Source organism: Eptesicus fuscus, chromosome 22 (genome assembly GCF_027574615.1).
Source record: "Eptesicus fuscus isolate TK198812 chromosome 22, DD_ASM_mEF_20220401, whole genome shotgun sequence".
NCBI lineage: Eukaryota > Metazoa > Chordata > Mammalia > Chiroptera > Vespertilionidae > Eptesicus > Eptesicus fuscus.
In genome coordinates, this window is record NC_072494.1 from 1,763,196 (window position 1) to 1,782,623 (window position 19,428).

A 19,428-nucleotide genomic window follows, 5' to 3' on the forward strand; every position below is an offset into this window, starting at 1 on the left:
CTGCATTTCATGGACCGCGGCTCCGTGACGAGGCATGGCTGACAGAATACGGACAGGGGCCCATGGAGCCACTGACGCACCCACTGGCCTCGGGACAGAGGCACGGATGTGCATGGGTGGGGTGGAGCGCAAGCAGGAGAATGGGGAAAAGTGGCTCTTTGGAGAGAGTTTTGGAGAGTGCCACCCTCAGAGATACTTTCCTGAAGGCCAAGAGGGAGATGCACGAGTCCAGGAAAATACTGGGGTGGTCATCAGGAGGTGTCCAGAGGTTCTGAGCTTCAGGGGGCAGAGCAAACAGAAGGCAGGTGCTCTCAACAATGAGAGAGAATCACTGATCGGCTGCCTCCTGCATGCCCCACACTGGGGATTGAGCCCGCAACCCAGGCCCTTGACTGGAATCAAAACCCGGACCCTTCAGTCCACAGGCCGACGCTCTGTCCACTGAGCCAAACCGGCTCGGGCCCTGGTGACTACTTACTAGAGGGAATTAACCTTCAGCAACAGCGGAGGACTCTGAGAAACAGGAGAGGGGCTAACAGTAGGTGTCACTGTTTCGGCCACGGGGAGGACGCCGCTCTGACTCATGCGTGTGCTTGTGCCGGTGCTCAGGCTGCATCTGGGCGGCAGCACGGGTTCCTGGCAGGGCCTCGCGTGGGGTGGAGGTTCGCAGTAACCGCCAGCGTCTGTTTCGGCAGAAAGGCCGAGTAACTGTGGACAAACGGACCGCCAGTTTGCACAACACCGGGACCAAGCTCTCTATCCTTCCCTCGTGTGTGTAGCAAACCAGGAGCTTGGGCCACATGAGGCTCGATGACTGACGGTTCGATTCCTCTCGGGCATCCGAGGATGAAGTTCAGTCAGGGCTGTTGGGAACACTAACAGGTGGCGGCTCCGTTCTCTCTCTTCTCCCAGATTCCCTCGAAGGGATGGTGGGGAGAAAACCCCAGTACAATCGGGAGCTCACAGGAGGTGAGAGGAGTCCGCAGCTCGAGCTACGAGCAGGAGAAGGCCTGGGAGAAGTCCAGGTGTGGCCATCTACTCTGTGCATCAGCCCCTCACAGACCGGGACGGACTCGGCCCTCTGTCTCAGACTAGCCGACATGGCCAAGGGGACGTGGATGCTGAAATCAGAGAACAATCTGAACACGGGATTTTGACAGTTGCCTCAGAGAAGACCTTCTGTGGCAGCGGTCGCCAGCCCTGCGGACCTCACTGACCACCAGTGTCCGCGGACCACCAGTTGGCGACCGCTGCTCCAACGGTTTCCTATGGTACGTGTCCTTTATGTACACAAATGGCTGATTTCCATAGCTTCTGGAAAACTTTAAAAGATGTGCATGTGCACATGACATGTAATGTGATGTCATGATGTGTATGAAGGAGGAGCAGTAGAGGTGGCCGGGCCTGGGGCCTGGCCCTCTGAACACCACCAGACCGCGGTCTGCAGGGAGCACAGACCTCCGTGCAAACGATCCCAGGCCGGAGGGAAACAGGCCTCGACGGAGAATGACTGTCCCCCCCAGACATCTGGTTCCTCTCATCAAGATTCCCCTTGACACCTACATGACGTTCTGTGTCTGTAAACACCGCCTAGCGTATGTGACGCAATCTCGTGAAGAACGTGGGGAAAGTGAAGCTGATGGAGTTAGAGAGGAAAAAAGAAAGAGAAATAATACATAGCAGAACAGGTTTAGCAGTTTTTGCCAGATTCTTGGGAGAGATCTGATAAAACAGGGCCTCAGAAATAACCCCTAGCCCAGCCAGCGTGGCTCAGTGGTTGAGGGTCAATCTATGAACCAGAAAGTCACGGTTTGATTCCCGGTCAAGGACACAGGCCCGGGTTGCGGGCTCAACCCCCAGTGGGGGGGCATGCAGGAGGCAGCCGATCCATGATTCTCTCTCATCATTGATGTTTCTATCTCTCTCTCCTTTTCCATTCCTCTCTGAAATCAATAATAAAATATTAAAAAAAAATACAAAAATAAAAATATAATCTGCAGTTTATCTGATGGTGCTGGTGGTTCGGGTGGGAATGTAATCACCCAATTAAGAAGCTCTGCCTTGCCGAAACCGGTTTGGCTCAGTGGATAGAGCGTCGGCCTGCGGACTCAAGGGTCCCAGGTTCGATTCCGGTCAAGGGCATGTACCTTGGTTGCGGGCACATCCCCAGTAGGGGTTGTGCAAGAGGCAGCTGATCGATGTTTCTCTCTCATCGATGTTTCTAACTCTCTCTCTCTCTCTCTTCCTCTCTGTAAAAAATCAATAAAATATATTTAAAAAAAAAAAAAAAAAAAAAGAAGCTCTGCCTGGAGTTCAAGGTCACACTCTAACCACACGGTGTCTGTCCTGGTATGTGAGTTCCCATCAGGGAGGTCTTGAAAGGGGTTAAGCAGAGATGAGGCAAAACTCTGAGTCATAACACATGACACAAAACCCCAGAGTTGAATAGCATGTACGCGAGTATCTGTAAATTATCGAGGGGTAATGACAGTCTGGGTAACGACAACTATTACTGTCATGTAGGGTGACATGTCATTATTGGTGTTGATTTCTACAGTTTCCAGTAATCCATTAAAAAAGTATTGAACACATTGGTTGTTTTTTGAGTTTGTAAATGTTCATTTCCCACCCCCGACCTTATAACCCTAGAGCCATAACTAAATTTACAGTTTAAGCTAAATCAAGCAGAAATGGTTACTGATCATCTCTAATACTGGAGGTTTTAAAGGATACTTGATAAAAAAATTAAAATGCAAAAAGCAGCACAAAGTTAAATTACATTATTTATCATGGAAAGATTGGGCAACCTAGTTCCTTTCCTAAATTCAGCATGAATAAAATATGACAGATTTTTCTTTGGGGTGATCGAGTACACAGACCAGAAACTCCCCAAAGACGCTGTATTCCTAAAGTTAACTCAGTCCTTCTTTACACTCTAGGCATTTTACCAACCTGAAAGGTGAAATACTCACCTAAAAATGACTGCATGCTAAGGTATTTCTTTGCTTCACGTACACAATGGTAATTAATTCAAGAGGAAAACATCTCAAAGCGTGAAAAAAAAAAAGCCAACTGTGACATTCAAGGGAACTAGACACACGCTATTGAGGCCAAGCCCAGGGAAGCGTACGTCCTTCCCGCCCTAGTTCAGCCCCGTCTTGCTGAGCTGGAGCTCATTTTCCAGTTAGTGAATTATCTGGGTCTGGGTTCTTCTCTCCCCGCGGGCTGACTCCCTCTCCCTTCCTCTGCTCAGGAGCACTTCCGCCAGAAGGGGGAGAGCATCCAGGCCAAAGTAAAAAGTGAGCCATCCACGGGCATTTTTAAGTACTCTGAAGCTTGAATTAATTTTTTCTTTTATTTTACAAAATATATCTTTTTATTGATTTCAGAGAGAGGAAGGGAGAGGGAGGGAGAAATAGAAACATCGATGATGAGAGTCATTGATCTGCTACCTCCTGCATGTCCCCTACTGGGGAAGGAGCCTGAAACCTAGACATGTGCCCTGACTGGGAATCGAACCTGGGACCCGTCAGTCCACAGGCCAATGCTCTATCCACCGAGCCAAACTGGCGAGGGCTATTTGTGATGTTTTAAGAAAGTTTGTTTGCCTAGTGATTCAGTTCGTCACCTGTGCCTCTGAGACCAATCTTTCAGATGGTTTATAGGTAATGAGGTCATATTTGTGGGTCACAAATACAGCCTTAAATGCTGCTTAAATTGAATCAATTACACAACCATAAATGATGGTTGAGAAAGGAAAATGGTTATTACAGTACACAAACACAAACCTTTAAGATAGTACTGTTAAGTATTTATTAAAAAAAAAACACACAATCTTAAAGAACAAAGAGAATGATTTCAAGTAAATAAATGTCTTAGAAGACCTAAGGGGAAAATGTGAAATTAGTTTCTTGTGAAAAAAAAAAAAACCTCTGGCATAGCGCCTGCACAGTACGATGTAAAAGAATAAAATGCCTACTGGCTAAAAGAGAAGCAGGGGTGAGGAAGGTGGTCCTTATCAACAGCCCCCCCCACCCACACAAACCAACAAAAAGTAAAATAGTATAGGTAGCTTGCAAAAAAGTTAATACAATACATGCAATTGTAGGATATTATGCTAAATAAAAACCTTTATATGACCTTCTACTTTTGAGCCTCTCATAAAATAGTGGTGCTTACTTCTAAGATGGTTTTCAAATGACCAAGTTAAAGGGGCCTTTCAGGATGAAAAGGATTCATTTGAGGGACGGAAGGGGGCAGAGGGGGAGTAGGAGGCTGTACCCCAGCCTTTCTCTCTCCTGGTTCCCCTAATGCAGCGGTCGGCAAACTCATGAGTCAGCAGAGCCAAATGTCAACAGCACAACGATTGACATTTCTTTGGAGAGCCGAATTTTTTAAACCTAAACTTCTTCTAACGCCACTTCTTCAAAATAGACTCGCCCAGGCCGTGGTATTTTGTGGAAGAGCCACACTCAAGGGGCCAAAGAGCCGCATGTGGCTCGCGAGCCGCAGTTTGCCGACCACGGCCCTAATCCTTTAAGGCAAGAATGCACCGGAGTTGGGTTCTCCACAAACCAGAACCCTCACGGGTGGGAAATGTCACCCAGCTGAGAGGAAGTCAAGGAGCCCGCTCTCCGTGATGGAGTGTGAGCCTTGTTCTCACTGATGACAAGGTCAGGCCGTGGAGCAAACACGTCCAGCTCGGGAGCAGCTCCCGCTGCCGCTGTCCTGAGCCAGTTTATAATAAGAGGAGGCAATGCTACGCGCCCTAGCGGCCCGGGCTCCTTCCAGGCGGTGAAGCACTGCCTCACTCCCAAGCCCGGGGGGCGAGGCTGGGCCCCACAAGGCAGCCGGCCCATCCAGAGCGCAGGGCGTGTGGGGAGAAAGTGTGCCGCAGGCAGTTCAGGCCGGGACCGTGCGCCGCTCTGAAAGGCGGAGGTGGGTCTTCGGGCCTTTCCTTTGCCGAATGACACGGAAGGAAGCATTTTAATCTCTCAGGAAGCAGCAGCTTACACATCCGCCACACTGCTTTGGTGTCTTAGCACCGCAGAAGGTCATGTCTAACCTCCAGTGGATTCCCATGACTCAGTCTCAAAGTGAATGTGGTCAGCCTGGCTGGTGTGGCTCGTGGTTGAGCATCAACCTATGAACCAGGAGGTCACAACCCGGGCATGTGCCCTGACCTGGAATTGAACTGTCACCTCCTGGTGAGACGATGCCAACCAGCGGAGCCACACCAGCCAGGGCTCTGCCCTGTTTTCTTTAAGAAGTTTTAGACTTCCAGGTTTTTCATTTCGGCCTACGACTATTATTTTATATTAATGTTTACACACTGGGTAAGATATGCATCAACATTTAATTTTGGGGCACGTGGACACCCAGTTTTACCAGCGTTATTAGTTGAAAAGACCACACATACATATTTTGTTCACTGTATTGCTTTGTAAAAAATTAAATTATTCATGCGACTGACTGCCTTTGTGGTTGTTTTCTGGACTCATTCCGCTTCATTAATCCAGTTTCCTGTCTGTCTCTATTCCGACACCAACCACATCGCTGTGGTTAAAAATAAGTCGTGAAATCAGAAACACTTAAGACTTTCTATTCGGTTCCTTTTGAATTGTTTTGGCTCCTGTGAGTCCTTGGCATGTTCATACGAACTTCAGAATCAATTTGTTAAACAAATTCTACCCGAATATCATGCTGACATTTTGGTTGGGATGCACATCATCTTTAGATCAATCTGGGGGACACCTGACCCCCAACAACAGAACCCCGGCTTCTTTAGGTCTTCTCGATTCCGGTCAGCAGCAGACTGTGGATTCCAGGGCCCCCGTCTTTCAGTTCTTTGTCAGATTGGTCTGTCTGATGTGTTTGCTGCTCTTGGTACCTTGATAGAATACGATGCATTTATTTCCATTTCCAGCTGTCTACTGGCTGTATATTAAAAAAGTACAAATGACCTTCCTAAGTGGATCCTGCATCTTGCAACCTTGCTCAGCTCATTTATTATTTAAAGTGATCCGTCGGCAGGCCGAGGCCCGGAGGAGGCGAGCTGGGCACGCGCCTGGAGTGCAGGGTCTCGGGGAGGACAGGAAGTGAGCGGTGAAGACAAACAGCATTTAATGCAATGTTTTGAAAAGCCAAACTGGAGAGCAACATCGCACAGGCTGGAGGCCTGCGTGTAAAGAAAGCGGTTTTTCCCGGTGCAAGCAGGTTTCCTACCCAAACAGTCTGGGGATGGAGACAGCTCTGCCTGCCCTGCAGCTGCACAGCTCCTCTCTTTCCGTCTCTGACTGAACAGGACCGGAGCTCGAACCCGGCGGGGAACAGCAGTGGCAAAGCCGCTTGTTTCTCTCAGGAAGAGCCCGCCAGTCTTTTCCCTTCACTATGGCTGCTGCTGCTTTCCACCGCTTGTCGGCAGGTTAAGGAATTACCTTTGTGTTCTTAGCTCTCTGAGATCTCTTAAAAATCCGGAAGAGATTTTTGGATTTCTTTAAATGTCCTTTTTCTTTGTTTGGTTTATGGAGATGAGTATAAAGGTTATGTTGTTGATGCTATTAATATGTAGTTTGTAATTTACACAATTACATTCTATTTGTTTTTTATTATCTTCTTATTTTTACGCATTCAAAACATTTTTCAGACAAAGGCTTGCAGGCTTCACCGGGTGCCTAGGGCGTCCAGTGAGGACTCTGTGTTCAGAGGCTCCTGGGGAACAGCGCCTCCTGGGGTCCTGACGAAGAACAACTTCTCGTGCGCAGCGCTGACCTCCCAGTGAGACAGAGGGGACCCACAGAGCTGAGGGGGCTGTCACAGCAGCACATTCACATGCCCGTGGTTCCCCTTCATTAATTTCTCTAACAAAGCCGCCCGCTGCCTGTCTGCACCGGCTGAGGCACGGCTGAGCCCCGTCTTGCTCGGAACTCTTGCCTTGGCCTCCACACAGGACCGAAATGTCAGTCTCTGCTCGCTAACTCCGTGCATTCGGACAAAATGCGGCATGTATTTTTTTATGTTATTTTTTTTTTTTTTTGGGGGGGGTAACATTTTCTTTCCAAGACTCAAGTAGATGATTTCTAAGGCTTCTGCAGGGAGAATAAAGGATGCACTTAACGTTGATTCTTGGAAGCCCTAATTATACAGTACGTCTCTTCATAAGCTTTGCCAAATTGCAGCTTGGGAACAAAAAAGAATGCTCTTCGTTAGTAATAAATTGTCACCACAAGGATCACTGTGCCAAGTCGAATTCACAGAGAAAGAAAAGGCAACCTTGAGAGCTGAGCAGAGGCTGGCTGAGTGCAGGCTGCGGGGTGGCCGTGACGGCGGGGACAGAGCCCCCCAGCGCCATCGGGGCTCTCGGCGCCTTTCCCCGGACCTTCCAGCTGAGCCTGGGTCCCGGGCCTCCTCTGCAAGCAGAGGTCCGGCCGGCCGAGGGCGTCAGAAGACCTCTGGCCCCAGCGCCTTGCTCAGCAGTCGCCGCAGGAGGTGGCTCTGCCCAGGCCCTGTCATTAAAGGTGTGGCACTCGGTGGGAACCAGGTGGGAAAACTGCGGGGCGAGTGATAATTAAACGTGAAGAAGGAGGGGTCCCCGCTCTCACGCGGCTCCTGGCCTTTGTCCTCAGGGTGGTTCGGAGGCGCTGGGGGCCGTCCGCCCTCAGCCCCGGGGCTGCGTCCAGTACACCCAGGCCCCTCTCCCGGGTCTGAAGGGGACGCCACTGTGACCGGGGTTAAAGGTGGTCCTTTATCCGGGGAGCGAGAATGTTACCAATTAGCCCTGAGAACACACCACGAGAATAACGAGCGCCATGGAAATGGTGAAAGAACTGGAAACGAGAAAAGCACGCGCTGTTTTCTCAGAGGAGAAGGCATCAGGGGAGAAGAAAACGGTTTCCAGGGAGATGGGGTCTCTCCTTCCCATTTGACCTTGGAACCACCCAGCCAGGGCCTCCTCGTCCTGGCTTCCGGTCTACTTCCTGTGGTTTCATCACCGGGGCCATTGTCCTGACATCAGACTCCTGCCGGGGAGGGAGCTCAAGACAGGCCCGCGCTGAGCGGTTTCCCGGAGGCACACGGTTCATGTACATGCCACTGAAGCCGCCCTGGGCAAGCATGGTGCATGCTGTTCCTACGTTGCTTTAAAAGTGATCCTGAACCTCTGAGGCCTGACGGTCTATGGCAGTGGTCGGCAAACTCATCAGTCCACAGAGCCAAATACCAACAGGACAACGATTGAAATTTCTTTGGAGACCCAAATTTTTTAAACTTAAACTTCTTCTAACGCCACTTCTTCAAAATAGACTCGCCCAGGCCGTGGTGTTTTGTGGAAGAGCCGCACTCAAGGGGCCAAAGAGCCGCATGTGGCTCGCGAGTCGCAGTTTGCTGACCACGGGTCTATGGCAACACAGGCAGATGGTGGAGAGGACGCTGTTATGAGACAGGAGCAGGGATGCAACAAGCAAGTTGCCAGTTCAAATTCTGGCTTCAGCGTTGAACCGCTGTGTAACCTTGGGTTTGTTCCCTAACCTCTGTGTGCCTCAGTTTCCTCATCTGTGAAATGGGGGAAACAAGCGTACCTGTCTTATAAGGTTCTCAACAGATTAAATGAGTGTTTAAGTGTATAAAGCATTTGGGCATTACTTAGTACAGAGTGAATATTGTATAAATGTTCAGTTATTATTATTATTACAGCGGCTGGTGCACGGATTCGTGCACACTGAAAGGGAATCTGGTGCAGGTGAACCTGATTCGGGGCCAACAGGGCCCCAGCAGCAAGCTAACCCATGGCCGATTTCACAAGGAATCGGGCTCCCTCCTCCATCCTCTCTGAGTCCGGGGTGCGGGTGAACCAGATTTGGGGCTGACAGGGCCCCAGAAGAAACCTAACCTACTGGTCGGTGCGTCTGCCCCCTGGTGGTCATTGTGCGTCATAGCTACCTGTCAAACGGTCGAATGGTCGCTCAGGCTTTTAGATAGATAGATAGATAGATAGATAGATAGATAGATATAGATAGATAGATTATTATTATAATTATTTTATTGCATGTTTAGTACCTAGCATAGTACTTAATACTCTAGGCCAGGGGTGGGGAGCCTTCTTTCTGCCAAGGGACATATATTTATAACATCGTTCTCTGGCCATACAAAATGACCACCTTAGAAATCAGCATTCTGTGTTTGGTCAAACGTTTAATAAACTCACCCCAAATGCCTTGGCAAGGCCGGGCATCCCCCACCTCTGCTCTAGACCAAGGTTAACCACGTACTGATTATTTTTATGGCTGACCACCTTTTGTCCGTGTCGTTCTGAGAAAAGCTTCCCCCAAGATGTGTGTCCTTTAAAACTCAAATAGCTCAACATGGTGGTCATAGACACGACAGTACAAGGAAAAAACACAAGTCACTGCAAGATCAAGCCCAGAAAATGAGAAACTCCAAATAAGCGGAAGCTATAGATCTCAGGGGGGTCTGGGTCCCTGCAGGTCCAAAGGGCCGACTCGAGGGAGACGAACGACGTTCTATGTTCTTACATTTGTTTCCCGGTAAGAGAGGGTGTGGGAACACTCAGCGCTTTCTAGGAGAAAACAGGACTGGATGGCTGAGGCACAGTGGGATATCCAAAGTCCCTTGTAAGATTTCCTTCTATCAGTTTTTTTTGGGGAACGCCCACAAATTCATTAGATTTTAAAATATATATCATTAGAATACATGAAGCAGTCTTATTTATCTCCTATGAACTGATGTAAAAAACAGTCTACAACGTGCGCATATGTGCACACTCACAGACATTGCCCTAAACTTCAATTTACCACCAGCTGATTCAGAGATTCAGAAAGAAAGGGAGGGAGGAAAGGAGAGAGAGAGAGAGAGAGAGTGTGTGTGTGTATGTGTTCATTTGTGTATTTGTGTACATGGAGGGGGAGAGGTGGGAGGAGGGAAAGAGAGAGAATGAATGAATAACCTGAAGAACAACTCCAACCAATTACTGGAGAGAAACTACTATCTACAGGGTAGAAAACTACCGGCGATGAAGAAGATGTGAGCCGATTCTACTGTAACATGTGTGCTCAGCACTTTAGAAGTAAAAAGATCATTGACTCACTTAGTGTGAGGGGTGTTAAAATTACTTGGCAAATTATTTCCACTGAAAACACAGAGATAAACTTTACAAGCAGGTCCTCGGCTTCTGCCTCCAGTTCACGGTGACTGACAGGCTGCAATTCCTCAGTCAGGTGCCACCCTCATAAACACCAGCCGTGAGAGTGAAAAGCCACCAGCAGTGTGGCTCATTCCTGTCCCCCGCCCACCCCCCTCCCTCCGCCACTTATGCAGACACCTCTTCCCTCTGCAAGGCCTCATTCACAACCCGGCCTCGCACGCGCAGCGCGGGGTTTTATGAGTTCTTGAGCTTTTCTTTCTTTTTTATCTTTCTGTGGATCAGCAAAGCCACTGGCAGATGCTTTAATAAAATATACTGTAGGCATTAATATTTATAAGCCTATGAATTGATGTTTAAATAAACATTCACCAACTTGACGCCAATTCCTTTGTTTGAGACGTTAAACCTCACTTACGCGGTCTGGGAAGTCGGCCTTGAGCTCCGTGACACTCCGACACCAATAGGCAGCCGTCTTCTCGCTGATGAGCTCGATGTTGAGGAAGGAGCTCTGCCCGGGGCCGAAGGAGGGGCCGGAGGTGGTCCCCCGGACGATTCTGGGCGAGACGTTCGTCACGATGTCCTAACGAAAGATAATGACACTGAGCCTCCGGCAGACAAAGGAAACCTGTGATCTTCATTCTACGCCTATTTCCACCGGACGTTATTTTACCGAGTCCCTTCTCACATTTTTAGAGGAGAATTTTAAAATATATTTTATCAACACTTTAAAAAAATCTTTATTGTTGAAAGTAATGCACGTGTCCCCTTCCCCCCACTAAAATAGGTTTTAAATAACAGTGGAGCCTTAACTCCTTCCAAATGCGAGAGTCAAATCAGTTATTTGTTAGCTTTATTGAAATTATATCCTGTGATGATAAGATCAGCAGAGTGAGAAAAAGAAGTAAATTCATTTTTACTGGTGTTGGGCCTACACATTTGAATTTATTTGCAATTAAGTAATAAAAACATGAGGAGGAACATGCAAGAGTATCATTTCAGCCCATTTAATCCAAGTATTTCCAGTGAGATTTTAATTCCAATGAATGAGAGTTAATGTTTGTAAAGGGGAAAATGCTTTCCAATAGGTAGCGCTCAGGTAACTGAGCCAGCACGTACCTATCGGTACTGCTGGCTCGCTCAACGCTAACACACATCCCAACATCCTAACCGGGTCACCCACCCCAGGATTCCAGCTCGGAACCCCCCCTCCATGAGAACCCCCTCTGCCCGCACCAAACCTTCCCGAGCACCATCAACAGTAAACCGCCCAATTAACCTGCTCGTTAAGTCTAATTAACGACCCACCGCGGCTTCTACAGCTTAACAACAAAAAAACCTGCTCGCGTTACCAAAAAACGACACAAAAAGGAAGAAAACGGTTTCTTCAGCCAACTTCCAATTAAAATTAGTTTTGAGTAAAGGTCATTTAGTGAAGGATTTTATCAGAATTAGTCATTTAAGTACCCCTCCTCACCATCTTGTCACTTCTAGGAAGATAACATGAACCCCCATTAGTAGATAGCAATTAAGGTCAATTTACATATTTTAATTAAGAACCACCCCATATAAAACAATTAGCGTAATAGGCATCCTAACTGGATTTCATAACATTTGGACGTTTTTCCAACTAGATAGACAGGAAACCTTAATTAGCATTAATTAGTACTGATCTGCATATGTTTGATAAGGCATACCCTTGCCACAAAAGATTATTTATTCCCGAATCTGCCAAATGCTACAGTTGCCGAGGATAAAAGGACTTTTCTTCCCGCTGCATGCTAATTCCCGGTAATTTACATTCACTTTTACATTCGAATTAGTATATTATAACATAGCTGGGATAAATGTTACAATCAGCCTCCTTAAATATGTACATTTTTACTTATAGGAACCCTGCCAGTTAATGTTTTACTAATTAAGCCTTTTCACGGCTATTGTCATTGTGGGCAACATCCCCAGCCTCACTTTGATTTGCTATTAGGGAGCCTTGTTACAGGATCTTAATGGAGTCACTCTGGGAAGCTGCAGCCCGGTGGGTCAGGATTCTGTCGCTGCAAACGCTTCATTCCACGCTCTGCGCCCCTGCACCCGAGTTCTGCGCCCCCGCGCCCCTGCACCCCTGAGCCCCTGAGTTCTGCACCCCTGTGCCTCTGTGCCCCTGCACCCCTGTGCCTCTGCACCCCTGCGCCCCGGCGTGTGGAGGCTGCGCAGTCTCCCCTTCCCCCCCACAGGACCTCTGGTGCTGCACAGCGGTGGTCCTAGGAGACCCGTCCAGAAACGGTGAGCTGGACCTCGCTGCCCCTGGAGCTTCCAAGACCTTCCTGCTGGCCGGCCCTCGAAGGCTGGGTTTCTCTGACCTCTAGGATCCGAACAGGAAGTCTCCGCTCAGATACAAAGCATCTTGTAGTCTTTCCTAGCGCGGGTGGGTGGGAATCCCTGGCGGGTCCCTGGCCCCCCGGGGACGTCTTGGATGTCCCCCTCTCAGGACCATAACCAACTACAGCTGCCTCTGCGCCTGTGCCCTGGGCCGCGCCCACACCGGCAGTGAGTGCAGGAAAGAATTAACATCCTAAAACAGAAAAGACACAGGATGGCAGAAGGGCACCCAGACGAAGCATGGTCCCGCATTCTGAGCCAGGGGCTCTCCCCGCCACCCTGGTACTACGAGGCCACCGTGGCCAGAAGGGCCAATAAGCTAACTCTTTCCCTGGAGGGCAGTCAAGCAAGCAAAGGCTTCTTCATAAAAATGCTCTCTCCCTCCCCCACCCCCACCCCCACCCGACACCTTAAAACGTCACATCGACCACGAGACCACGAGAGAGAGCTTCCTCCCTGTGCAGGAGTGAAGTTCACTGCCGATGCTGGCGTGGTTTCACTTTTCTGGAATCTGGTGTTGAACTGTAAATCTACCAGGATCTCCTTAACCAGGAGGAACGGGGACAAGAAATCCCAGCAAAGCAAACCTACTTTGCGAGAGGACTCCTGTGCTCTCTCTGCGGATTTCTGATAGTGTTTCCCGAAACAGGTCAGTGTTCTCGTTCTTTATCTCAAGCAAAAACAAACAAACAAACAAAACGCGCACACACACACACACACACACACACACACAAACTACCTTTAATAATTGCCCAAACAGCCTGGCCAGTGTGGCTCAGTGGTTGAGTGTCAACCTATGAACCACGAGGTCATGGTTTGATTCCCAGTAGGGGGCAGCTGATCCATGATTCTCTCTCAGCATTGATGTTTCTCTCTCTCTCCCTATCCTGTCCTCTCTCTGAAATCAATAAAAATGTATAAGTAAAAAAAAGACACAAGAACCAACTGTCCAAATTACAGATGCCTACTGTGAGGAGCCTATCGACTACCCATCATGCAATTTTAAAATGCGGCCTATTCCAACTTCCACCTAAGTGTCAGGATGCATGCTCACCCCGCCCTAAACCAGCCACAGAAACTCCGTTCTCGGCGTCCTTTCCCAGTTCAGTCGTATTTGCTGCCGCACTGCCGAGAACCTTCCCCACCGGCTGGGGGCTTCCTGCAATTTTTAAATTAAGTGCAAGATGAATGAAGACGTGGATACGACCAATTATCCCTGGTTATTTGATTAGAGTTTAGAGTCAGAGCTTCAATAATTGGGCAATAACTTACTGACGCTTTTGACCTGGGAATACTAGAATTTGGGTTTAATTCTATAAGATGATAATTTGCTTTAATATTTAGTAGCTCAGTCATATTAGCATTGCTTCAGGGAGTTAATGTAACAAATAAACACATTCCAGAGCCCTTAGAACAGATAAGAGCTCATTCTCAACAGCAGAGAAGATGAATTACCTAGTTCTAACCCCGGATGCAGGAACCATATTCAGATTTTTGAAAATGGATGGCTATACGTAAGGAAGCGGGGCGCTATTCTGCTCCGTGTGACATTGTCACTAATTATAAAATGGAGCGCGGGTGACCTCTGACCTTGAAGTGACGACGGCGATTTTTCAGCATTAGTAAAGAGCTTTGAATGGTAAACAGACTGATTATATTTGTTTAAGTTCATTTACTTGACCTCTCTTAGCCTGAAAAGACTACAGTTGTTTCCATGGTTACCAATGGATTAAGATACTCACCATGGTCTCACTACATAGAAAAAGGACACTTTGCAGTGATGACTTGCTAAGAGACTAGGAAAAGAAATGGGGTCCAAAAGAGTTGGATGAAAATAAAAAATAAAATGTACCGAGGGAACCACAGCTACTGTATCAGAGCAGATGCATTTTAGAGAGAGATGTTACTGAACGAAAAGAGCAAAGAGGGAAAACATACACAGGATATGATACCTAAAACCAGCAGAGCGCTACAATATATTGGTAGCGAAACATACTTTCGTGGCAAAGCATAAGCAAGACAATAATTAAAAACAATGTAGGAGCGGAGCGTGGTTGCCTGTGGGAAGAGCAGGTGCCGGGAGAGGAGTCGGGGAGGGTGGATCTCTGTGAGTGACAGACAGTCTTAAAGACACTCCATCCCTGAGAGGCTGAAACACCTGAGGGAGGGAGGACTCTGCATGGAGGTGTGGGCAGCACAGTGAGTGAATCCTGTTACAAGCTTCCGAGAACGTGTAAGGGCATCCCTGCAACCCTGCGACTTAATTCTCAGGAATATTCGTTTCTTTTTTAACATCTGAGATTCTCCTGTGAGCTGGCTGGTCTTGACAAACCAATCTTTTAATGACTTGGTTTTCTGAGCTGGAGTTTCAGAAATGACATGCACTGCAGCGTAAGCTGTGGCGGAAAGCCACCCCTCGCTACAGACGTGGGACTTAACGCTACATCTTTCCCTAAACGCCAGGCTCGCGCGGCCAATGACGGCGCAGCGGACGCCCCGGGAACAGAGAAGTCAACAAACCTGCACGGCGGCCCCGTTTCCAGTGACTCCTCTGCTAAGGTCTCTAACGTCTTATTTTCTCATGAACGAAGGACATTAATATTTGATTACTCTCAAAGATAAACTTGATAACGGTCAGGATAATCTCCCGCTGGCTGTTTTGGAGGGTGAAATGGGGAGGATGAGAAGGTCTTCTTCATACATCAAGTTTTCCATCCCGGTGTCTTACAGAGAGACAGGCTGGCCAGCGACCTGTGAACCAGGAGGTCATGGTTCGATTCCCGGTCAGGGCACAGGCCTGGGTTGTGGGCTCAAACCCCAGTGTGGAGCGTGCGGGAAGCAACCAGTCCATGATTCTCTCTCATCATTGATGTTTCCATCTCTCTCTCCTTTTCCCTTCCTCTCTGAAATCAATGAAAAAATCAATTACATATATATGTAAAGACAGCACCCAAAAACCTGAATGAGTGACCAAGTCTCTCCATTTGTCCTCAGGAACTTTGAAGCTACCCATCCCCATGGGAAAAGTACAACAGAATGAATGTTTAGAGCACAAGGCTTTCATTGCCATCATCGGACTGGTCCTCACTCTGTACCTGCTGCTCCCGCTAAAACCAGGCCTCCGAGACACTAACGTGACCTGTCTGTCCACTGGTGCCAGCCCGTCAACACTGGAGACGGGGCCAGAATCCGGGGGTGGTTATGCGATAGGGGGAATAATAATAATAATAATAATAATAATAATCCCTTAACGCCTGATGTGTGTGATAACAACCAGGACTCACTTGGTTGCGAGAAAAGTCAACTTGAACAGTGAGCCACGCTGGCCGGGCTCCTGCTGGAGTTATTTGTACCCGGAGCTCACAGCAGCTGCGCGTTCGCCCAGATACGTTTTATAAGAAACAGACGGAGAGCCTTTCCGGGGCCGGTATCAGATGGATTAGAATGGGATTAATCAAGGACAGACTGATTAAATTATTGGGTTCACTGTTCAGATAAGAGGTTTCAGATACACTCTGCCAAACGGTAATTGACTTAGCAGGTCCTGCTGGCCTGCCCGGAAGATGCGCCTGGGACGGGCGTGGGAGACGAGGTGCAGGGCCCCCGACGGCAGCTGGGAGGGTGTGTGCACGAGCCAGTCCCAATCATTCTTAGTCACCCTCAAGTATCAGAGCAGAATGTTCACGGAAAAGAGTAAGGGATTTTTAAACGTGATAGAAAACTTGTGTACATGCTGTGCCGTAAGTCTAGAAAGCGCCGTAAATGAAATGGGTGCTAGCGAAGGAAGGGAGCGGAGCGTCTAAAAGAATCAGACAAGAGTTTTCCATTCCTGCAAAAAACAAACACCCCAACTCTTATAACACAGCACGCTTAACATCTCTGGACAGGATCTGAAGAAACAGAAGCAGAGGATGCACAGCTGTGCCGGTGTCAACATACGGAAATCTCTGGGAGATCAGAAATGACAGGGACACGAGGTCCCCGAGGACAAGCCAGCCCCTGGCAGGGCGCGATGCCTGCCCTGGAGGTCTCTCCAGTCCCGGTGGCCGAGCGCCTGCGTTCGCGTGGCTTAAACACGTCACAGAGAGTGAAGTCGGGGCGCCCAAGCATGGAGGTAGGGAGATTAGCTACCTCCTCGCAGAAGTCGGACCAACAAAAAGGGATGCTCTCTCTGCATTTGGGAGCTAGAAAATAACTACAGGGCGTTGGGTACGTGTCCTTTCTAGCCTTCGTATCAGATTAAAACAAAACAAAAATAAAATAAAAACATCTCCCAAGAATTCAACCTTGTGTGAGCCCCAAAACCAGACGCCGAAGATTTGGTTGAAAAGTGGCTCCCGGAAACTGGCCCACACGTGGTAAAACGTATCAGGCGAGAAAGGTTGCTCTCTCAGATGCTCAGGGCCCGTGGCAGACGCGTATGACTTGGGTATTCAGGGGCGCAGGACTTTACCACCCCGAAATACGACTCTGTGGCGTCAGGGTTCTCGTACTCGGGCTGTTCTCAAGAAGAGGTTTCTACTTCCCCCGTGACTGCCTGGACGCTTGGACCGAGGGCCTGGTCCGGGGAGAGCAGTCCCCCGGAGACACCGTGAGAACACGGGCCGGGCGCGGGGCGCGGGGCAGGGCTCGCAGACCCCAGTCCCGCTGCGTCTGGGCGTTGCAGATGCCCCGCCAGCGTGTGGGTACCGAACATCTGCTTCCCCATCTCCCTGTGACCTGCCTCCCTCCCCGGGAAGCCTCAGACTCCTGCCCCTCCTCCTCCGTGCGGAAAGGCCTGTAGGCCCGTGGCCCTCCTATTCTAATGGAACTCCGTCCCTACAAAATTAAATTTGATTTTTTCCTGTTAATCTGTCCCAGGTCAACTCAACTCTTTTTTTTAAGACAATATTTTTATGGATTTTTAGAGAGAGAGAGGAAGGGAGAGGGATAGAGAGACAAAACATTGATGAAAGAGGTCATCGATTGGTTGCCTCCTGCATGCCCCCACCTGGGGATGGAGCCCGCAACCCGGGCACGTGCCCTGACGGGGAACGGAACCGTGACCTCCAGGTTCATAGGTCGATGTTTAACAACTGAGCCCCACTAGCCGGGCTCAATTTAATTCTTAAACCAGCCAGAAGAACCTAGAAAAGTGGCTTTTTTTCTTTTTCTTTTTGAATCTCAAACTCATTTTAAAATCACTTCAGGCAACTCACACACAGTTTTGGCCACTGAAGGAAATCCACCAATACCCTCCTGACTAACACGGGGAGACCCAGTGGGAGGGAGGGAAGAGGGAGTTCATTTCTGCCACGATTCGGGGAAGCCATTCGGCTAAGGAAAAACCACTCACTTGAGCCAAGGGACAGCCAGACTCCCCTCACTCTGAGGCAAGCTGCCCGGAGACAGTCATGGAAATGACCAAGTTGAAAGTCTGTGTCCTCATAATCCTAATCGCCCCGCTCGATGCCATTCCTTCCCGTGTGAGGCCCTGAAGATGCGTGTATTATATGATTTCACAAAACACCACTCAGAGAGCGTGCTGTGTACTGGGGCGCTGTAGCCTTGACAAACAATGACTTGATATCGCATTCAGCGGAACACAAAAAGCAATCTTCATCACAGGTTAAAATTAGCCTGGGAACAATAAGTGCTTTCAAAGCCGGTCGAAACCCCAAACTGCCTTGCGCACATCTCTTTTGAGGAAAGGCAGACGGGTGAACTGAAGGACGTTTGAAAAACCTCCTGCCCTGTCCTCCAAAGTTTTCTGTTTTCTCTTTTATACTTTCATAACGGATACTGTTTTTGCTGAATTGGTGATACAACATGGCTTCACAGATTTTATAAACTGGAATCAAAACCAAATAAAAACCACCAGGCAAACCAAGGGAGTGCGAACTCCAGGCCTCGGAACGTGTTCCACGCGACGGGGCTGTGTTAATCGTCCGGACCACCATTTCAGGAACTAGTGGAGGAGGAGGACTTGGCTGTGGCCCAGTAAGACTGACTTACAACCCCAGGCAGAGGGTCAGATCCGGGCGTGCAGGCCTTGGTTTGTAGACCTCTGTTCTAGCATCGGAGACGCCCGAAGACGTGACCTCTGGCCAAATCCTCCTTGTAACCATCGCTCCAGGAATGTACTAGTATCCCCCACTCGAGACACACTGGGTCCCGCTGAGGTCCCCTCGCCTGGACTCTGTCCTGGAGTGTGGTCACTAGGGATCTCCAGTTGAGGTACTGCTACATCAGAAGGTGGAGGTCTCAACCCTGAGGGAGCCATGGACTAGCAGGTAAAAAGTCTCAATGGAGCCCAGAGCTGATGGTGTCTTGGGTGAGTCCTCACCTGGTCAGCATCCTTTCAGTAACCATGCGTGTCTACAGTGTAGAGTGGCCAGAGGATGCCAGGAGGCGGTCAGAGACTCATGTCCCTCCCACTCTGTCACTCTGCATGAACACACCCCAGGTCCTTTTCCCAGCTAAGTGAGCTCGATTTTGAGTCTCTCAGTCCCAACCTGTCTTTTTAGTCTCCATTTCATTTATTTCTGCTTTAATTTTTGTTATTTCCTTCCTTCTACTACCTTTGAGCTTCATTTTCTTTTTCTAGTTTCTTCAGGTGTAAAATTATGTTATTATTTTGGTACGTTTCTTGTGTCTTGTATCTTGAAGCAGGCATTTATTGCTATGAACTTCCCTCTTAGAACGGCTTTTGCTGCATCCCATAAATTTTAATGTTACATTATAAATTTTATTTGTCTCATGTTATTTTATTACTAGAGGCCCGGTGCACGAAATTCGTGCACGGGGGCGGGAGTTGTCCCTCAGCCAAGCCTGCACCCTCTCCAATCAGGGACCCCTCGAGGATCGGGCCTAAACGGGCAGTCGGACATCCCTCTCACAATCCAGAACTTCTG

General features: G+C 48.7%; 1 protein-coding gene across 1 annotated transcript in view; it reads right to left on the reverse strand.

The window, feature by feature from the left end:
• DPYD (dihydropyrimidine dehydrogenase) overlaps positions 1 to 19,428 on the reverse strand; it is a 370,484-nt gene that overhangs the window by 109,142 nt on the left and 241,914 nt on the right. Inside the window, exon 14 of the mRNA XM_008147316.3 lies at positions 10,575 to 10,739. Within this exon, the coding sequence (XP_008145538.2) occupies positions 10,575 to 10,739 (165 nt within the window). The remainder of the gene's footprint in view (positions 1 to 10,574; positions 10,740 to 19,428) is intronic.